At 41.5% G+C, this 19,260-nt stretch overlaps 1 protein-coding gene across 2 annotated transcripts; it reads right to left on the bottom strand.

Moving 5' to 3' along the window:
• Positions 1–565: 565 nt before the first annotated feature.
• ptprna (protein tyrosine phosphatase receptor type Na) lies at positions 566–18,381 on the bottom strand. 2 transcript variants are annotated; one of them, XM_068572323.1, is made up of 24 exons: positions 17,945–18,381; positions 14,618–14,668; positions 11,330–11,440; positions 10,833–10,950; positions 10,479–10,626; positions 10,055–10,250; positions 9,773–9,925; positions 9,509–9,634; positions 9,202–9,236; positions 8,848–9,113; positions 8,489–8,575; positions 8,284–8,363; positions 8,093–8,157; positions 6,303–6,512; positions 5,379–5,597; positions 5,128–5,275; positions 4,936–5,009; positions 4,446–4,523; positions 4,095–4,214; positions 3,354–3,520; positions 2,572–2,625; positions 2,395–2,459; positions 1,821–1,894; positions 566–1,648 (listed from the first exon to the last, which is right to left on the bottom strand). In XM_068572323.1, exons 1-24 carry the CDS (start codon positions 18,018–18,020, stop codon positions 1,577–1,579), a joined length of 2,793 nt encoding a protein of 930 aa, XP_068428424.1. In that variant the 5' UTR covers positions 18,021–18,381; the 3' UTR covers positions 566–1,576. The 2 variants fall into 2 exon arrangements, with proteins under 2 accessions (XP_068428424.1, XP_068428423.1); XM_068572322.1 differs by having other exon boundaries at positions 5,379–5,645; positions 17,945–18,379.
• Positions 18,382–19,260: the final 879 nt, after the last annotated feature.

The raw sequence follows: 19,260 nt of genomic DNA, 5'->3' as shown, positions 1-19,260 counted from the left end.
ATATGTGTGTATTTCGATGTTCATGTGTGAGTGTGTGTACATAGCTCATTGGTGAGCGAAACGACTTGAAAGATTGTATTTTGAAACCCAAGGGAATAGTTCTAGTCATCTCTGCATTAACTAACACTGTTTTAGCTTAATTCTAATCGGAATTATGCCTGCACTTGGAAACTAGTGGAAACACATAGAAATATGTTTCTAGATATTTAAAGCAGAGCAAATAAAGCATTTCCTGCTGACTACTCTGTATCCGTCCGTGGTAGTTTATCTTTGTAACAAGAATTGACAGGGTTAGTGTCACAGAATTGAAGGTACAAATGTAATTTCAGGTTAAAAAAAGATCTTCTTGACATATTTTGTTTTTGGCTGTTCCTCCCTTACACTGCAGGGGTCGCTGTCTGTAAAACTCTGTAATTCTAACTATGTATTTAACTTTTGATGCACTATTCATACTTTTTTTTAATAATACATATACATAGCTTGAAATACACATGTTCCTAAATCTTAATATATTAAACACAAAACACACCCACCAAAAAACAGGTCAAGAAAAAGAACTTGAGGCTTGTTTTTAGCTTTTTTTTTGCTGCATCACGTCACAAATTTATTCAAGTCAAGTCAAAAATACATTTTTATAGATATTTTTTCATATTATCTGTCAGCTACATGAAATAAACACAATCCTCAGGAGGAATTATTTACATTAATCGCAAGGCCGTACACTTAGTAAGACGGTAAAAGAACCCAAACAAAGGTACAAAGGTGTGCAGAAAGAGAGAGAGAAGGCAAGGTGTACTTGGTTGTCAACGTACAGCATCCGTTACAAAAGGACCAGTGCTTGAAACAAACCGTCATGTTGTCATGGCAGACAAGACAAGCCTCATGAATTAAAACCTGCTGGAAATCAACACACACTAGACGATAGCATACAGTTACAACACACTCAGAGTTAAGATGATTTAAAACATTATTGTGTATTAGCCAGATGGAGGTCTGACACATTTAACAATAAACCAAGAAGGCCTTGACATTGTCGTGTTCAACAAAATAGCCAAATGACCCCTCGGTGTTGGTGGTAAATTATCTGTTGATGTTGATTGATTTTAGGGAATCATGTCCATTAAAAGTTGAAAATTAAGCAAAGGTGGAATCTAATGTAGGTCGATAGGTAAACAGTGTTACACTCCATCATTACAACCATCAAGAGAAGTGCATTCTATCCTGAAAGGGCAGAGTACAGCACCCTTTGTAGCTTCATTGTTGTCTAATTAGGTAGAAACTTTAGAGAGAAAAGATCAAATTTGTCCCATATATTGGTAAAACAATTTGATCTTCTGTCCATATTTACACCCTGCCAAAAATAATTTAATTAAGTTCCAAAAAGCTTTATAAACCCAGAGAATGAGTAGATGGTCAAATACTGCATGCTGAAAACAAGAGCAGTGACTGCTCCAAGTGTGGGCGAGCAAATTATTTTTTACAGGTATGGCCGGACATCCATGACTGGATTGTACGAGTGTGTCCTCATGAGTAATTCTCTCTGTGTGCCTGTGGATGTCCCCCCTGCGTCCTCAGCTCACTGGGGCAAGGCTTTCAAGATGGCATTCACCTCCTCAGCAACAGCTGTCAGCGCAAACTCAAACTGGTCCTGCTCAGGACGAGAGGCGGGGAACAGAAATAACAAGAAGGGAATGTATGAGTGGGAGAAGTTGTGACAGGGACGGTTGGAGATCGCACAGAGGGAGACAACTGGATTATGATGGATGGACGTCCACCTTAAAATTGCTGAAATAGTGCAAACACACAAAGACATATGGTACCTTGGTGCTGACTAAGCCAGGTCTCTGGTCTCTGATGTGCTCCAGTGAGGCTGCGATGTCAATCTCCTTGACTCCTAACAACAGAAACTGGGTTTGAGGCTTTGGAAAAAAAAAAACTCTTCTTGCTACAGAAGATAAAAACCTGCTCTCTAAACCTTCTTTCAAACAATACAAATGAACATGAATTCAAAATAGGGAATGCATTTCAAATAATCTCTAAACCTTCAGTGTGAAGATTATAGATATAGGATGTGTTTGTGCATGTTGAAACAGAAAACAAAATAAAATCAAGCTAACTTTCTCTATAGAGCCCAACTTTATAGAACGACATCCATGAATGATAGATTATAGCGTAATTAGGAATAATAATGAAAATGTCACATGAGCAGACTTATTTTACATCACTGTGACTATAGCCCCTCCTGTTGTCCACAAAATGTATCACATCAGTGTACTTGCTATAAGCAAACCCCGGCAGAAATTCACTCTCACGATATGTTGACCTTCTTCAAGAACTGAATTTAACCCTATATAAAAGTGTGTGTGTTTGTGTGTGTGTGCGAGAGTGTCTCACCTTTGGCCATGCGGTTCAGCACCATGTCAATGAGGATGTACGCGCCGGTCCGGCTCGTGCCATCACTGTGAGAGTGACAGGTACAAAGGAAATAGGGTTTTACTGTAATCTGCTTACAAACACACTCATATTGGTCATATTGTGTGATTATCGTTTGATTTGTTGTTGTTTTTTTACCCGCAGTGAACGATGATTGGGCAGGAACGACCTCTGTAGCATTTATTCACCTTCCTGGAAAAGCAGGAACCAGGGACAGCAGAGAAAGAAAGGAGTACAAAAAAAAAAATCTTTATAAATCTTTATAATTATATAGTAATATATTTATAATTATAAATTAGTTACTATGAACGTTGTAATTACGACCAACCTTGTTGACACATTTAATCAATAGACATACATTACTTCAATCGGGATTCAAGACATTAAGAAATACTGAAACAGTAAGACCAGGAATGAGGTAAAGGAAGTCAGGATAGGAACAAGTAAGTGCATGAGGTTTTGGACGACTGTGAGATGATAAAACAGGAAAGAAAAGGTGAAGAGAAAGCCACAGATTCACTGTCCCTCTTGCAGTAGCCAGTCACACCTGCCAATGCTCATTTTTGTGACTATGCAACTGGAGCCAGAGTACTAGCTGCAAACCACAAAAATGACACTGGTAGATGTTAAAATACAAACCCGTCAACCTGCACACTGGGGGAGAGGGAGAGAGAGAGAGAGAGAGAGCAATGAGGATGACTAGGGTATGGAATGTGGGACACGCCATGCAGAATGATAAAAAGATGGACGTGATGAGGGCGATCAGGAGGATTTGAACCCACTGATGTGTTCGAGTATCAGTGAGTCACCACAACATTACACCCATCGCATCCTGGTCCCCTGTTTTCTCCATCCTGTTGAAATCAAGGACACATTTTGGGGTGGTCAGTGTGTAAATGTGTAATTGTAGAGGTGCTTACCTGCGGAAGTCCAGCAGCGGTCGCGTGGAGGTGGGGATACCGTCAGCCGGCCAGCTCAGCAGGTGAAACTGCGTCAAGGTTCTGGTCTCCTGCGTCTGGACGTTCTTCAGGTAGAAACTGCGCACCAGGAAGTCTTTGCACCAGATGTGTTCCGACACCAGGTTCACCTGATCAACACAAAGAGACGGAGGGGGGAAGAAAGAGCAGGAGGGATGGCAGACAAAAAAGAGACACAAACAAAGGGTAAACTAAAGGATGGATGCAACATTTGAATACATAAGATATGTTTTCTCTCAGTTTTCTTCTCTCTCAAACAAGAAAAAGGCCTATTGTAATTACAGATGTGAGGAAACAGTTTGGGGGACACATACCATTAAAGAGGGGAATGGCCATTTTTGTTTACTAAAAAGAACATCTTATGTTGAATGTACAATATAAATGTATGGATTTAGTTTTTTCCCACTTAAATCCAAATTATGCAATTTAATTGTGTATTTAATTTCAGAGATCGAACTTTGTTCTCAAAACCACGAGCTCAATCTTAGATTAATCTAAATATTTCTTAACATAACCCTGCACTTCTTGCGTACATATTTGTTTTGAACAAAACTACTATAACCGCCGGTCAAATGCAGGGAAGCCATACCTATTGCACTGAACACGTGTTCCTATAAGAGCATTATGAAAAGACACTGTGCTAAATGTGAAATGAAGGGTTGTGAGTGCCGACAGGAAGTGAACCTCATAGATGTGGTGGAGTGATGAGCCCTCATCAGGCCAGTATCGCTCGCACTGTTTCACTCCATCTTCCACCAGAGCTGTCATCATCACTATCACTGTGCAGCCGTTCTCCCACACCATCTGCGGGTTGGAACACAGACACACACACACACACACACACACACACACACACACACACACACACACACACACACACACACACACACACACACACACACACACACATTAGTATATAAATGTGAGTAACATTTCCTGCAGATGGACTGAATGGTCCGACGGCCCAAACCATTCAAGTAAATCCTCTACATTGTGAGTGAGACAGAAAGAGAACAGAACAAAGATTACACTGACCTGCCAGAAATCAGCGACAGTATGAGCCAGTGGTCCCTGTGCGGCGATATAAGCTGGCTGGCGAGGGTCGTGATCACACTGCGGAGTTGGAAAATGGAAGGAAAGAGCTGAGTTTTCTCGTAAATGTTTTGCCAGAGGATTCTCAAACAGATATGAGTTACAGCCAGGGAGCATTATAATGTCACACAGTGATACGGTTATAAATGCATGAGACAGAAGCTTTTCTTTGACCTCGTCGACATGAATTACAATTTACAGATTAAACATGAATCAGTAAGTGTTTCAGATTCTGATAGAGAGACAGCTTTTGGCAGCTTTTATATATATATATATATATATATATATATATATATATATATATATATATATATATATATATATATATAGTATCCCTTCATACAATATACATATCGTATGAGGGGATAAATTGCCAATCAACAAACCAAAACTGATAGAAAATCATCATTTAGATTGTTTGAAGAATTCTTACAATGGTGCTGGCGTTGATGTAGTCTTGTTTATTGGAATTCACTTCACTCTTCAGTTTCACCCGAGAGTGATCGTCTGGAAAAGGAAACATAACGAGTCACTGCATTAATGACGAGGAAATAGGATTGATGTAAACATGACACCTTCACAGAGAGACAAAGCGACGATGACAGTGGCCCACTGACGAACTAACATGGGAGAGATTCAGCATGTCTGTTTTTGTCCATGTTGCTCGGGAGTTGCGCCACAGCTACTGAACTGGGATCAGCCTGGTAGGAGCACAACGCCTCCCACTCCCTCTGAAGGCGGTCCTTATTACGCAGGTGATCCTCCATATACGCCTGACAGAGAGACGACATAAAGCGTAGGCGAAAGGGATGACTTTCACAGCGGGAGATTCCTTCGCCACAGCAGGAAGTCTGGTCTCGTCAGTCAATGACTCACCAGTATCATGTGACCAGTAGAGATGTCCATGTTGGACTGGGCGGGCTCTTCGCTCCAGGATGGGGTGGAGCTGTGGGTGGAGGACGGGCTGTGCTGGGGACCGTCGCTGAACTGGGAGGAAACGCTGCTGACGCGGGACGTGTCCGTACCCCTCCGACCGCCAGCACCCGTGGCAATGGCCGAGCCCACCATGCCACTGCTGCCCCCGACCACAACGTCCTGGCGGCACAGGGAGGTTTTGGACGCCATGTGTTGCCGACATAACTCCTAAGTGGAAAGTACGTTAAATAAAACTATATACGAATCACTATGATACATGTGATGACATGTATTGTCTTTTATTTAACTCGAACCACTAACTGCTTTTGTATTGATGATTACATTTTGGTGGTTGGAGAAATCAACTGATTATTTCGACGTTAATGTCGGCATTGTTGTCTGCTGTCCGCTGTCTGTCTGTCTCGACTCTATCTGCGTGTCTTTTATTGTTTTTTAGTTGTGTTTGACTGTTGTGTACGCATTGCAAAAGCGTCAACATTTTAATACTCGTCGCATATTTAATCTTACTTCTGTTTTTAGGTTTGTTTTAGTTTTTTAACATCTGCCTCTGGGACTTCAGATGGAAAATAGCCGCTGATAGCCACATACATGCTTTTTATTGTTGTGCACCGTCCCCTTGTTGTGCTAATTGCATGTCAGTAACACTGTATATATAATGTATATCGCATATAATTATTCATCTGTCTGATCTAAGAGAAATATATGCTCTGAATAGCATACCCAATGTGGTTTCTCCCACTTTTCCAAACTATTTTACCATGGAGACATTGGCACCAAGGTGAAAACAAACAAACAGACAAAAACCTCTAGGAAATGATATAAAATGGCCTTTAATGAGTCTTGAATCTCTTCATGGGGTCTTACCTGGTAGTCAAAGTGTGTTTCTGTTCCTCCCTCTGGCCCCAGTCCAAGCTTGCCATTGGCTACTTGCTGAGTGTAGTGCCTGAGACAGGCGACAGCCATGGCCAATACCAGCACCCCTCCTACGACTGCCATGAAAACAAGGGTGATGACTGTGCCACTGGAGCTCTGGGAAACCCTGGTTACCTGGGGGAGACCCCGTGCATCTGTCCTCTGGGGAAAAGACATCATAAAGAACATAAGTAAGACATGGGCAGTGGGGAAGTACAGGAAAACATATTATCATCTCGTGCTATTTCCTTTTGTTGACATGCACATGGAGACTTTTGAGAGTAGTCAACACAAGCTAAGATACCTCTGGGACTCACCACTGGAATCCAAAGGTCACTCATCTCGTTCTAACAACACATTTGTTTGGATGTAACTCTACATGACAGCACGGTGGGTTCAGTGATGTTAAGTTATAAGGACAGAGGTCTGAGAAGTCACGATCGTACGAACCAGGAACCTGTTAGAAAGACGGCGGTGTGTCACTCCACCCCTTCTTCCTCTTCTTTTCTCTCTGTCAATACAGTTTTTACCCTGCTGCCTAATACAATTACCACGTTAATGTAAAACTGTACATTTGAAGTGTAAATCAGTATTCAAATCATGCTATCATTAAAACTGAATTCATTGAAAGGATAATGTTTTTTTTTTAATGAATTACACATGTTCCAATGTATTGGCAAGCCAATTACAATATTATCTGCAGCCCTGGGTTGAATTGCTGTGTGGGTGTGTGTGTGTGTGTGTGTTTGTGTACTCGTGATATAAATTATTAACCATTACACATCTTGTTTGAGATGCAGGCGATGATTTAGAGGCCAGGGATAAGGCATCCAGAGTGTGTTACTGTGCAAAGAATGAGGCCAATGACACCTGTGACGGTTGCCATAGCACCTTGGATCAGTAGGGGGTGGGGGTGGGAGAGATGGAGCACCATGGCAACAAGTAAAATGATGGTTTAGTTGTTATGAGGTGCAGACTCGCTGATTTGTTCCGGCCACTTGCACTCCAGGTGGCACACGCTCGGGGGTTTACGCACACAGACAAACACCCACACGCATTTTTTTCAGCACAGCAAGTGTAGTGGTGGATGGAAAATGAGCTCTATAATCCGAGATGCGTGCACTGCCTCTGTCTGTGCTGCGTCAAAGTACAGTGCAGCGGTCATAAGTAATATTTCTTGCAAAAAGTTGAGCTCCATCTCTTTATTCGATGCGATACCAAACGCAAGCTCCACGTTCGCAAACACACCACGAGTCAGTCCTTCGTCCTGTGCGTCATGTGTTGTGATTGGCACTTCAGGTCTTCCTCAACACACACCCAGCTGTTTGTCTGAACCAATTCGCAAGCCATCATTTCAGAGTAGCAGTACTATGGCCTGACTCAATCCCTCAACATCCCTGGGTCAACCTTTTAACGTCCGCCCGTGTTTTCATCCAAGTTTTTCATACGATATTTAACTTGGTTATCTGTTCGACCACGAGATAAGTCACTCTATAACTACAAAATACATCCAAAAAATCAGTTTGCAGCTGGTAGTCTGTCGGGAGTCTAATTTCACACCAGCAAGTCTGATCATCTGTCGAGCGAAGGTCCTGATGAATAGATGGAAAATGGAAGGCCACGCAGATTAGTGGCCTTGACAACTGCTCCACATCTTACTGATGGGAGGGGTCGTAAATAAATATTCCTTCGAGACAAAGTGAGTTTGTGCGTGTGTGTGTGTGTGTGTGTTTATCAAGTACCTCTCCCACACCAGTCTGCACAATCTTCAAGCCTGTCTCAGACTCCAAGAAGTTCTTTTCAGTGACTGTTTGGGTGAAAAAAAAAACACAACAAACAATTGATATTAGAGGGGGAAAAAAAAGCTGTGAGAGCGACTTCTCACTACATGTCGAGGGAGGTGGTTGGGTGTCTGCGTGTTTTTGCGCCTCACCAGCTTTAGCAGCCACTTCTGCAGCCGTCATGTTGTGATCATTCTGGCGGATACGGAACGTCAGCGCTGGGCCCACCACACTGACAACACAAAGCCACAGGGACACACACGTTGAGTGCTTCAGAACTGTAAAAACTACTCTCATTGTTTCGTGTGAAAATTACAACTCTCTAACACACTGGCACACACATAACGGTGGTGTTACCTGATGTTGATGAATTTGCTGGTTGTCAGGTGTATCTTATCAGCCAGTAGCTCCAGCAGCTTCACTCCATCATACAAACTCAAGGGGCTGCAAATTAAAAAAAGATAATTATCCTCTTTGTAAACATCATGTTGATGATGTGCTACTTGCTGCTCTTTAGTGCCAATTAATATGACAATTAGTTATTTCACATATTGCCACTTGGTGACAGCCTTTGGCATGAAGACATCTATCCCACAAACTCGGAGGGAAGTAGGTATTTCCTGACAATAATAATTGGCTCCACAGGAAGAAATGTGCTTCTTGTTTTCGCAGTATATTTGTCATAAACAGAAAGTCAAATTTGATCGAGTGCTGACCTCTGGTTGGTGACTATGTACCCATACTCCTCCTTGGCTCCTGTGCTCTCAACCAGTGGCGGCCCCTGCTCACTCAAGCCTTGTCCACCTTCAGCAGGGGCGGCCTGCGGAGGCTGGGAGGCAAAATAGAGGACGCTGGCACTCTTGGCTTGAGGTGTCGATGGGACTGAGGCAGAGGTGGGAGCAGGAGGGAGATCCGGGGGACCAGGAACAGGGGCGGGCTTCTCCGGCTTATGGGACACACTGTCTGATTTCAGTAGCTGCATCTAAGGGGAATAATAGAAGACCCATCGGTGATAAAAAAAAAAGGTGTTGGAAGGTTGTGAACACTGCTGACAACGAATGCGGACATACCTGCTTGAGGGTGATGAGGTCTTTCTCAATTGGATCTGTGTTAAGACAAATAGATGTTTTTAATCAAATACTATAATAAATCACAATTCAATCTAAAAAAAAAGCCACACTTGTTTGACAGTCACAGATTAGTTGTAGCATGAAAACCAAATGTCATACTGTAATAGTCATTTTAATTGGGTTGAATCCTTCATATATACAGATGTGGATTTCATAGCTTGATATTTAAACTCCATATTCCAATTGTATGTGTAGAAGGAGACAGTGTTTCTATTTAGTTGTTGATTTGAAATGACTGAAAGACTACCTGTTTTGTCTTGGGCTTGCATCAGCTGCAGAATAAGGGCCAGCTTGTACAGCTGCTCTTGACTGAGCTCTCTGGGGTCAACTCCGTACCTTTTTAAGACTCCTGACATCCTCTGGAGAAGGTCATCTAAGACAGGACACCAAAGTTAGCATTATCGTTCCACTTTCCGGTCAAGAAATCAAATAAAAGTGTTGTATGTGCACACCGTGTGGGTTGTCCCATTGCTTAAATCTGCTGAAATAACATTGAGCTCCTTTTCCTCACCATTGTTTCCAGACTGAGTGCTGATCTGCTGAGGAACTTTTTTATTCTGCTGTGTTTGTTGTCTTCCAGCAGTACCAAGTCTCTCCTCTAGGGTGTAGTCCTCCACATAGTCCACTGGTATCGCCAGGTCCAGGTCCTCATAATAAGGCAGTCCTGCTCATATCATCATAGTTGATGATGGCAAAGAGAATTGTTAAGTTTTTGACTTTTTAATTAATGAAATAGCTTCCAAACAGATTTCTTCTTCTCCGTCTTCTTTTGAAAACAGAACATGCTGTTTACCTGGACGAGTCATGGAAGCGGCTCCCCGTTGGCGATAAGAAGGCTGAGCAGACGCTAGGTATACAGACAACGCTTCCTGTAGCAGCTGCCTGTCACGTTCTTGCTCTCTTTGATTGGCCTGGGACCTTGAAGAAGGGCGGGCATACCCAGCTCCTGCTCCAATGAGTGATCGCTGTATGTCATCTTGGTATCTGTGCTGGAATCAGGAGTGGTACACAGATTCAGTGTGTGCATGTGTGTGATGCCTCAGCTTTATATGACACTACCGTAATAATCCTTCATACAGGTTTCAAAAGTATTTACCACTATTGCACTATTGTTCTAGGATTGCGTTTAACTGTAGAGTTGGGATTTCATTTTTTTGTTGGTTAATCCACACAGACATAATCCTGCTTTTGTATGCTAATGATGTGAGTGTGTGTACCTGGTGGTATGTGTATGGGTCCATCGAGGCTGTCTGCATGCGGAGTGGGGTCTGAGGAGGTTCGACAATCATGTAGTCCACGTAGTTGACCCCAGAAGACGCGGCCCCTGACTTAGAACTATGTTGGTGGAGAGCGTTCTGTTTGGACCTGGCAGAACAGAGAAAAACAACAAGATGGATAAGATAAATACACACGGCCTGGGAAAAGGGAGGGATGAAAGAACAGGTCCAGAAGTAAATAAAGGGTGACTCCACTAGGGTTTAATAAATGATTGGCTCTGACTCTGTCCTTTGACTCTTTAGCTCTGTGTAAAATGTGCACTCCTCACTGTATATCACTACAACTGTACTTACTGAGACGAATGAGAAGAGGAGGAAGAGGAGTTCGGCTTCGAGGGGTGGGTGGTATGGGGAACTCTCTTCAGCTCCTTTGATAAAATATACTGTGTGATGTCATCTTGCCAGGAATAACCTGTACACACACACACACATACACACACACAGACATACGGTGCAATAAAATAAGTTTAGAGAGCAAGACAAAGGTGTGTGTGAAGGCGAGAGAGGTTCGCAGAAATCAATACTGCTTCTTATGGGATCTTGAGAGGTAACGCTAAACTAAGCATTGTCATTTGAACATGTTAGCATACTGACGTGAGCATTTAGCTCAAAGCACAGCTGTGGTAGGTATGGTTAAAATGACTGTCAAAAGACAAATAAAAATCACACAGATGTTGTCTAAACCTTTGATTCTCCTCACAGTCACTTAGAAGCAATGGAGTATTTACTCCGACAGTTTTAGATCTGTCAAGAAATGCTGGTGATGACTTCATTTCCACGGATCATCTCACCTTCTAGCATGAGCTGTTTGAGGACTTCCTGCATTCTTTTCAGAACAGGAACTGACACCTGGTACTGGACCAGGTCCTGCTTAGCAGTACGACACTGACCAAACAGCCCATCTGGAATGAACACACACACACACACACACACACACACACACACACACACACGCACACACACACACTGTCAACATAGTAACTCTTATTTTACCAATATAATCTTTTGTGATGTATTTTTAAAAAGATTTCTAGGACACTCGAAAATGCCGTCGCTAAAAGCAAATGTAACAAGGCCCTACAGTTATTGACGTTTGTATCAGACTTTTAGCTTTAACTGGATACATTTTCCCCACAAATATATCAGTGAAACTGGCCTTGAGGTAAAGTCCAGTACTTTGTAGTAATACTCATGATTCTTATGTAGCCCACACCACACTAGCCCACAGCAGTGAGTCATAGATTTGAAGTACAGCCCACACACTTAGAATGCTTGTCTCTGCCTTTGACGAGGTTTTGCGAGGTTAAGCAACAAAGTTAGATACTGAGAATTTGAAATGTCTTATTTTATATAGAGCTACTGGGACGGCTGTTTAACTACGACTCTATATGTGAGTGCAATGAAAACATTTCAGAAGGAAAAGAGTCAGACTGCGATGTGATGGGAATAACGACAAAGCCGAGCAGACTACGTATTGTGTGGTGCACTGATGAGTCACCACAGTACACTGGCTAAATCTCCCTCGAGCCAACCTGCCACGGTGAGACAGTAGGCCAGAATTGTTACTCTGCACAGATTAGTGAGGATTAATGTGTTTTTATAGCCACAAAAAATTGTATAGGAAACAGAACAGCTTGCTTTTTTTTTGCCACTCAGTGTATTGAAGTAGATGATGTTTTCAACAGCTTTGTTTTAACGTACAAGAGATACAGAATATTGAACTAATGTGTGCTTCCTTTCGCGACTTTCCCCACCCAATCATTAAAACCTGTAATCAAATCACAAATACGTGATGTTGATGATGTGATATCACACAGGATATTGTATTTATTGGCAAGGAAATGGACTGGAAGGGTGGACTTTCAGTAGCTCTGCATGTGAGGAGGAGGAATGGAGAGAAGACAGCAAACTGCATGGCTTGATTGGACTGGAACTATTTCTGGAGCTATTTCAGTAGATATCACTTTTGTGCAGGGAAGTATTATGTAGTATTCAGCGTTGGACAGTGGATGTATGTTACAACAAAGAGACGTTTGTCTCAAATGACATGATTTAAACAAAATGCTTTGAATAATTAAAATCAAAAATTATCAAATGAATTGTGATTACGTGTGTGTGTGTGTGTGTGTGTGTGTGTGTGTGTGTGTGTGTGTGTGTGTTATGTATGTGCGTGTTTATTCACAGTAAAGCCATGTCAACAAAACTAGGGACAAACTGGGGACTCAGGGTATTTTAGATGGTTTATGGATTCATCAATCTTTATTTTGTGTGATTTCCATTGATACATTAACGGCATCAACCATCTGATGATCTAATTTACAATTACAAACAATTAAAAAAAGACGCACCAAGCCTTCCCTATGGGCTGCCCAGATGTGTGTGGTACACCAGCCTGTCCCACCCTGTCAACACCTCGAGGAGCTGCTGCTTGACAAGGTTAGGGTGCTACACCTGTGAAACACTGCCACTCCGGTGACAATGTATGACCTCATGCTGTTTAACACTGGTCTCAAACTCTAACAGACTCAACAGGCTTACAGGGGAGATGCATGCAACAACATCATTGTGACCTGGGCCCATGTATAAATGACCCTAGATGTATAAATGACCCCTATGCGTCACCAGGAATAATAAACACCTGCATCTCTGAATATCTTTGAAAGAAATGAAAAAAGAGGAAAAGCCCCATGTCCAACACTGACACAAATAAACAAATAAAATAAATAATGATCTGTGCATTCCATTAAGGTCACCAAGACACAATCCATTATTCCCATTGTGAGTGTCAAGCAGCAAGCAGGCAAGCAGAAAGAAAAGGACTTTCACTCTGATAAACCTTTTTAGACAAATTATTCCTCAGTGGCCACTGCCTCTTCAACGCCCATAGAGGATGCAACTAAATAAGATCGCACTGTCAATAGTGTTGAGTGGAAATTGAACATGGACATTATTTAGTTTAGTTTAATTGAAAGATTCACATTAACTGCTTATGTAGTGTTATTATTATTTAAGTTGTGCTAGAAGGCATACTCCTTCCATTCCAGCAGTGTCTAGCTGCTTTGTGTACTCAACACAGAGAGACAACATTTATATTAATACTCTGATTTAACTCATCAACAAATAAGCATGCATCAAAAAAAGTTGGAATAATAAAGCAGTCTGATAAACACCTGTAATGTAATTCCTTCTGTATTTGCATTTGAAAAGCATCAAACATGTCATCCAACAACATAAAATCATAAATATACGGACAGCTTTAGGTTACGCTTTCTCTGGGCTGAAATGTTTTCCTCCCACAAGCTACAAAATAGGCCAATAAGTATTTGTTTTGTGTCTCACAGACATATTGATTGCAGCTAATCTTCAATTGTGGGTTCTGAAGAGAGACTGAATCAGAGAGACACACAGAGAGACAAAAGGCTCATTTCAACCTTTCAGACTAAAAACCTTTGAGTTGTCGTTATTTTCCTCTCAGACCCACAGACGAGCATAAATACAGCTCTGCATCTGCTCTTGAGTGCAAAGCCGCTGATCGTTTTTGTATTCCGTCCAATGGCTGTTCATGTGCGTAAGTGCAGTTTTCAGAGAGAAGTGCGTAAGTGTGCGTCAGTGACTCATAGCTGTATTGCCACAACAACTGTGGGGGTGTCGACCTCACGATGATGTCAGTGTTGCCATGGAGACAGTAGAGCCAGGGAGGGGCTTAGATGAAGATGGGGAAAGGGAGGGGGAGAGGGCCAGGTGACAGTGAGAGACAGACACATGGGGCTGAGAGGAAAAAATCATTGACTTATGTGCACGCTGCCAGTCATGTACTGTCTGTTTGTGTGTGTGCACGTGCGCGCGTGTGTGTCGATGTGTGTGTGTATGTATGTGTGTGTGTGTGTGTGTGTGTGTGTGTGTGTGTGTGTGTGTGTGTGCTAGTGTCCAGCTGCAGGGTTAATAATTAAGTATGCTGAAAGGGTACACAAAAGGATTAAGAAAGTAGACATTTAAAAGGGAGATTATGTTTGTTTGATTGTGTGTGTGTGTGTGTGTGTGTGTGTGTGTGTGTGTGTGTGCGTGTGTGTGTTACTTACCATCTGAGCAGAACTGATCCCTTGTGCACAGTTTTCTCTCGAACAGGCAACCTGAGGGAGAAAGACAGAGAGGGCTAACAGGTACTCAGAGTCAAAATCTGCTTTACCTCACATTAAAAAAACCTAAACAAAGTGAGCTTAAGCCTGGCTGACTCATTAGAATCAGCTTCAAATGTGGTAACTAAAACACACGCGTCTTTCATATTCAAATCCCACCTACACTTGACATTTATAGGATTTTATATAATCGCAAAAGGACATTATAACATAAGGACCTGCATAAAAAAAACTGCAACTTCTGAAAACCTTGAAATACAAAATTGTATAAGTTTTAGTTGGACTATTTTACTCTGGCAAAGACATCATCAAAATGCTTTAATTAAAACTTGGACAGTCTGTCAGTGTTTCTACATAGACCTTTGATGAGCCTGACAGCAGATAACATGTTTTATGGATGTGAAATGCTGATACAACCATTAATAGGACAAGATTATGTTTAAGCTACATTGCTATTCTGTTAACTGATTTGTAATTAAACAATGTTGTCACTAATATTTTTGATGATTTCTTTGAATTAGAATTTGTAGCTGTTCCACTTATTTTAGGATAAGGCCTCACGGCAGTGTGGGAAGGAGCAGGCGGCTGACGACAGATAGGAACACAGAAGAACATGCATGTATTGTTTGGTCTATATTTCTCTTTCACAACACAAACCATGTCTCTTGCCAAAAGGAAGAATCTTTTTTTTTTTTTTTTGCTGTTTGCATGTATGAGACCGAACAAAAAAATGGTATGAAATCTGTGTTTACGGTATGTGAGGAAATAACAGAGCATTACTATCTCAAATCAAATGCAAAATATGGCAGGTGGGTAGCTGTTTGGCAGAAGGGTTGTGAATGGAACGGATGGAAAAGATTGAGAATGATTTCCTCAACCTTTGTATGAAGTGACGCAGAACCGCATTTTTAGTGACTCACCTCTCTTAACTTTGAAGAAGAAAAAAAGCTGTGCACACACAATGGAAGTGAGTATGATGCCTTATCTTTTTAACTTTGAGAGCTGAGGCTATTCTTCAATGACAAATTGAGCAGTTGTCTTGAATTTCTAATTACCCTTTATATGAAATTACACATACATTTGATAACTTCTTAAAAACAATAGAGTGTCTGGTACTGTGTTACAAAACAACATGCCCATTCTCCCAGAGACCTGGGTTCTACAATCTCTGGAGAGTGAAGTGAACCTTTGTGTGTCGCTGAAATAATGAGGTATGAGTAATTGTTGCACACAGGGGCTTGCAGACGCACACATCACCACAATGTTGACAAGACATAATGCATAAATGCCAATCTTAGCCGTCAAATACTGACTCGTTGTCCAGGAAGGGACATCTGCTATAGTGTTTGGCCAGTAAAGCAACATGGAGCTAAAACAAATGCATAAATGGCACAAATACTTCAACTATTTTGTATATTTTATTTTCTAGAATTAAACATTTTTCTACATCTAAATCTCATGTTATGTTTCTGTGCACTCAACAATGCAATGCATGCATGCACAATGCAACTTGGATGAAGAACTTAACATTACCAGAATTCTCCCAAAGCAGTAACATGCTTTTTTTTTTTTTTTTTTTTTTAGAAGAATACTTATATTTATTTGACATTGTAAAAAGTTCATGCGAGCATGGCAAATTAGCTCAAAGGTTGCAATGAATCTTAAATGCAATTTTAGCGGAAACCTGACCTGGCAACAGGTCATCTGCTCTTCAGGAAAGGCATAGCTGAGACGTCAGTGTCCGTGTGACACTGGACAGTTGGACATATGGATGGACGGCTAATCAAAGTGAACAGATGGATGGATGCATGTGTGGAAGAACCAAGATGGAAGCAAAGAGGCGTTAATGGATGAACAGACAGAGGGAAGCCACAGCGGTTTCTCTCCATGGTGCTGAAATCACAGGCACTTCCAGAATGGCTTCCCGTTGAGCTGTCCATTGTTCATTGTTCGGCGTTTCTTTTCATGATATTTCAGTAAAGCAGTTTTTTTTTTTACAATTTTTCTATTGGGTTACTGCACACAAATAATACAATTGAGGTAATATACATATAAAATATGCATACAATAATTCACATTGCTTTATACAGTAAGAGGTGGAAAGGAATAATGTTAATGGCCAGAGTTTTTGTCAGAGAAGACTTGACAGAGAGAATTGCATTGGTCTTTCTCAATTTTGGTCAGAATTATTCATTGAATTCACTACACTCTAGAGCAGCACCCTATCCTGGATAATAAACACAACAAAAATACAAAAATACAACTAATTATGATAGAAATTAGGAAACTGCTCTGAACAGAAAATACTTCGCAAATCTCCACCTCCATGTGTCAGACAGATACATACATTTTGTTCATTTTTGTCTGCAAAAACAGCATAACAATTCACTTGTTGCATCAATGTATCAATAACAAATTATGTAAATTGAATAAACCAATCAATGAAAATAAACATAATGACTTAATTGCAGTCAGCAGTATTTGCTATAGCTGCCATTGTTGTTAATATCAACCTGCTACGCTGCCCTTTCTCATGCTGAGAGTTACATGTGAGGTTAACAGTGTTCAGGCATCAGTAAATACATTTTAAATGTAGAAAACAATTAACTTTGTTTAATTCTTCAATCTTTTTCAATCTACAGTATGTGTCAGATTATAATATGTTGTTATGCCTTGTGTGTAAAGTATATACTACATACTTTTTTTTTATCTCCTATTTTATGCTTTATGCTTCTCTCAACTTGTAGTCTCTGTTATTCTTGACTTACTCCATTTATCCCCAACAACTGGACTTGGTGGCTTTCATACTCCCTTCTCAATCGAAATAACTACAAATAAAAACACAATGCTGGTAACAGCACGAGGGGTGATGGTGGCATGACATACATCATGATTCTTTCAAAGGGTCCCAAGAAAAAATAAATATAACATTCACTCGACTCTTCCTCCCCATCATTCTCCATCTCTCCTCCGCCTAAGCCTAATCTCATTATCAGCCTCTACATTTACCCACAAACCCCATTACCTCCATGGCTAATCATTTACAGGTCGTTTTGGAAGACACGTTTCGACCTCCCCACGGTTTGAATATTACAGTAGCATGACAGTGATGCCGCGGAGGATAAAGTATCCCCCGGTCGGATGAGATCACCCTGAAGTCATTAGCTACTTAGACACATTATGTTCTTCGGGGAATATAAACAGGAATACGACCGTGAATTTCCGAAAAGGACCTTGCCATCGTCAGTTTCGTCCCCACGATCATCTTACCGTATTTGTCTGAGATTCCCGGTTGGCACAGCGCGGTTAAAAGGAGCAGAGTTCGCCATGGCTTAAGGTGTTGCATGATCCCCTGGAGCCTCCCAGGTGTGGAGGAGATGCAGAGAGAAAGATGCGGAGTCCCCTTGCTTTGGTCGCCTCTGTTAAATCTCCATCATTTTGAAAACGAGTCGCAGCCGGTGTCGACAGCTCACATTGCACCCAGAGAGCCCATGTGACAGCACAACAAAAATGAATGGCTGAAAGAACTAATTCCACAGCGGCAAGGCGGGGCGTGAGGTCGGGGAGGAGGATGTGGACGAGCGACGTAGTATCGACTACACCGCTGCACGACTGCGGAAATAACGTCTGTGCTACAACCTGAAGAAGAAGAAGAAGAAGAAGAGAGCTCTCTGAGATGCGAGAGGTCGATCTGCAGCTACGTCATCACGACCTAAGTTGTATCTCCCACCTAAAAACAAGACGTCATGCGCTCATCCGTCACAGACGTGCATGCACACAAAACGTGGGGAATGCATGGACAGCTTACAGGTGAGCACGTGTTGGCTGTAAGACATGCAAGTCTCATATCTTCAGCTAATGTTGATGGGTTTATGTTGATATTTACAAAATAGAAATGTTGTCTCAGATGTACTGTAGTTTTTAATTGTATATTGTAACGTCCGCGGCAGGAAGACTCACAGACGTTAGTCTCGTTCACTTGTTGGTTTATTAGACCAAGGTTCACACACAACCATTCGGTAATGGTGCTATTCGTTAACGCTAGCCTGACTTAAGCGTTTTTCACACACTACACCCCAGAGCCAACCACAACACACGTACCAGCCCCGAAAAACCCGCCTCTCCCCCTGCTCCACCAATCACAGGCCACAACCCCACCAAACGGACGCTGCTTTCCTGTGATTGGCCGGAGAGAGAGAGATCCCTGTCCGAACATCCCCCCTCCCAAACAGATACCTGTATAGGGTCGCTACAATATGAACACTATAGTAATAGTGTTTATCTGGCTACACAATTTAAAAAACACATTTGTCTAATGAGCTTGAACTTTCCTTCCATAAATATGGAAGGATGGCAACAAGAGATAAGATTAGATAATCCTTTAATAGTCCCTCTATGGGGAAATTACAGGATTACAGTAGAACTGCTCACAAGTAATAAAAATAAGATGAAAGAAACACGTAATATAAATAAACAATAGAATGGTAATAACAGATTATTATTTTTTTTAGCAGTAACAAGAATAATATTAAATATACAGATGGAATAAAAAATATACAGACGAATCCGATATTTAAAATACAGAT

Source organism: Clinocottus analis, unplaced genomic scaffold (genome assembly GCF_023055335.1).
Source record: "Clinocottus analis isolate CAN_PGR_092001 unplaced genomic scaffold, fCliAna1.0.p SCAF_12, whole genome shotgun sequence".
NCBI classification, from domain to species: Eukaryota; Metazoa; Chordata; class Actinopteri; order Perciformes; family Cottidae; genus Clinocottus; species Clinocottus analis.
The sequence above is the reverse complement of the archived record's forward strand: the minus strand, read 5'-3'. Positions and strand labels throughout refer to the sequence as shown.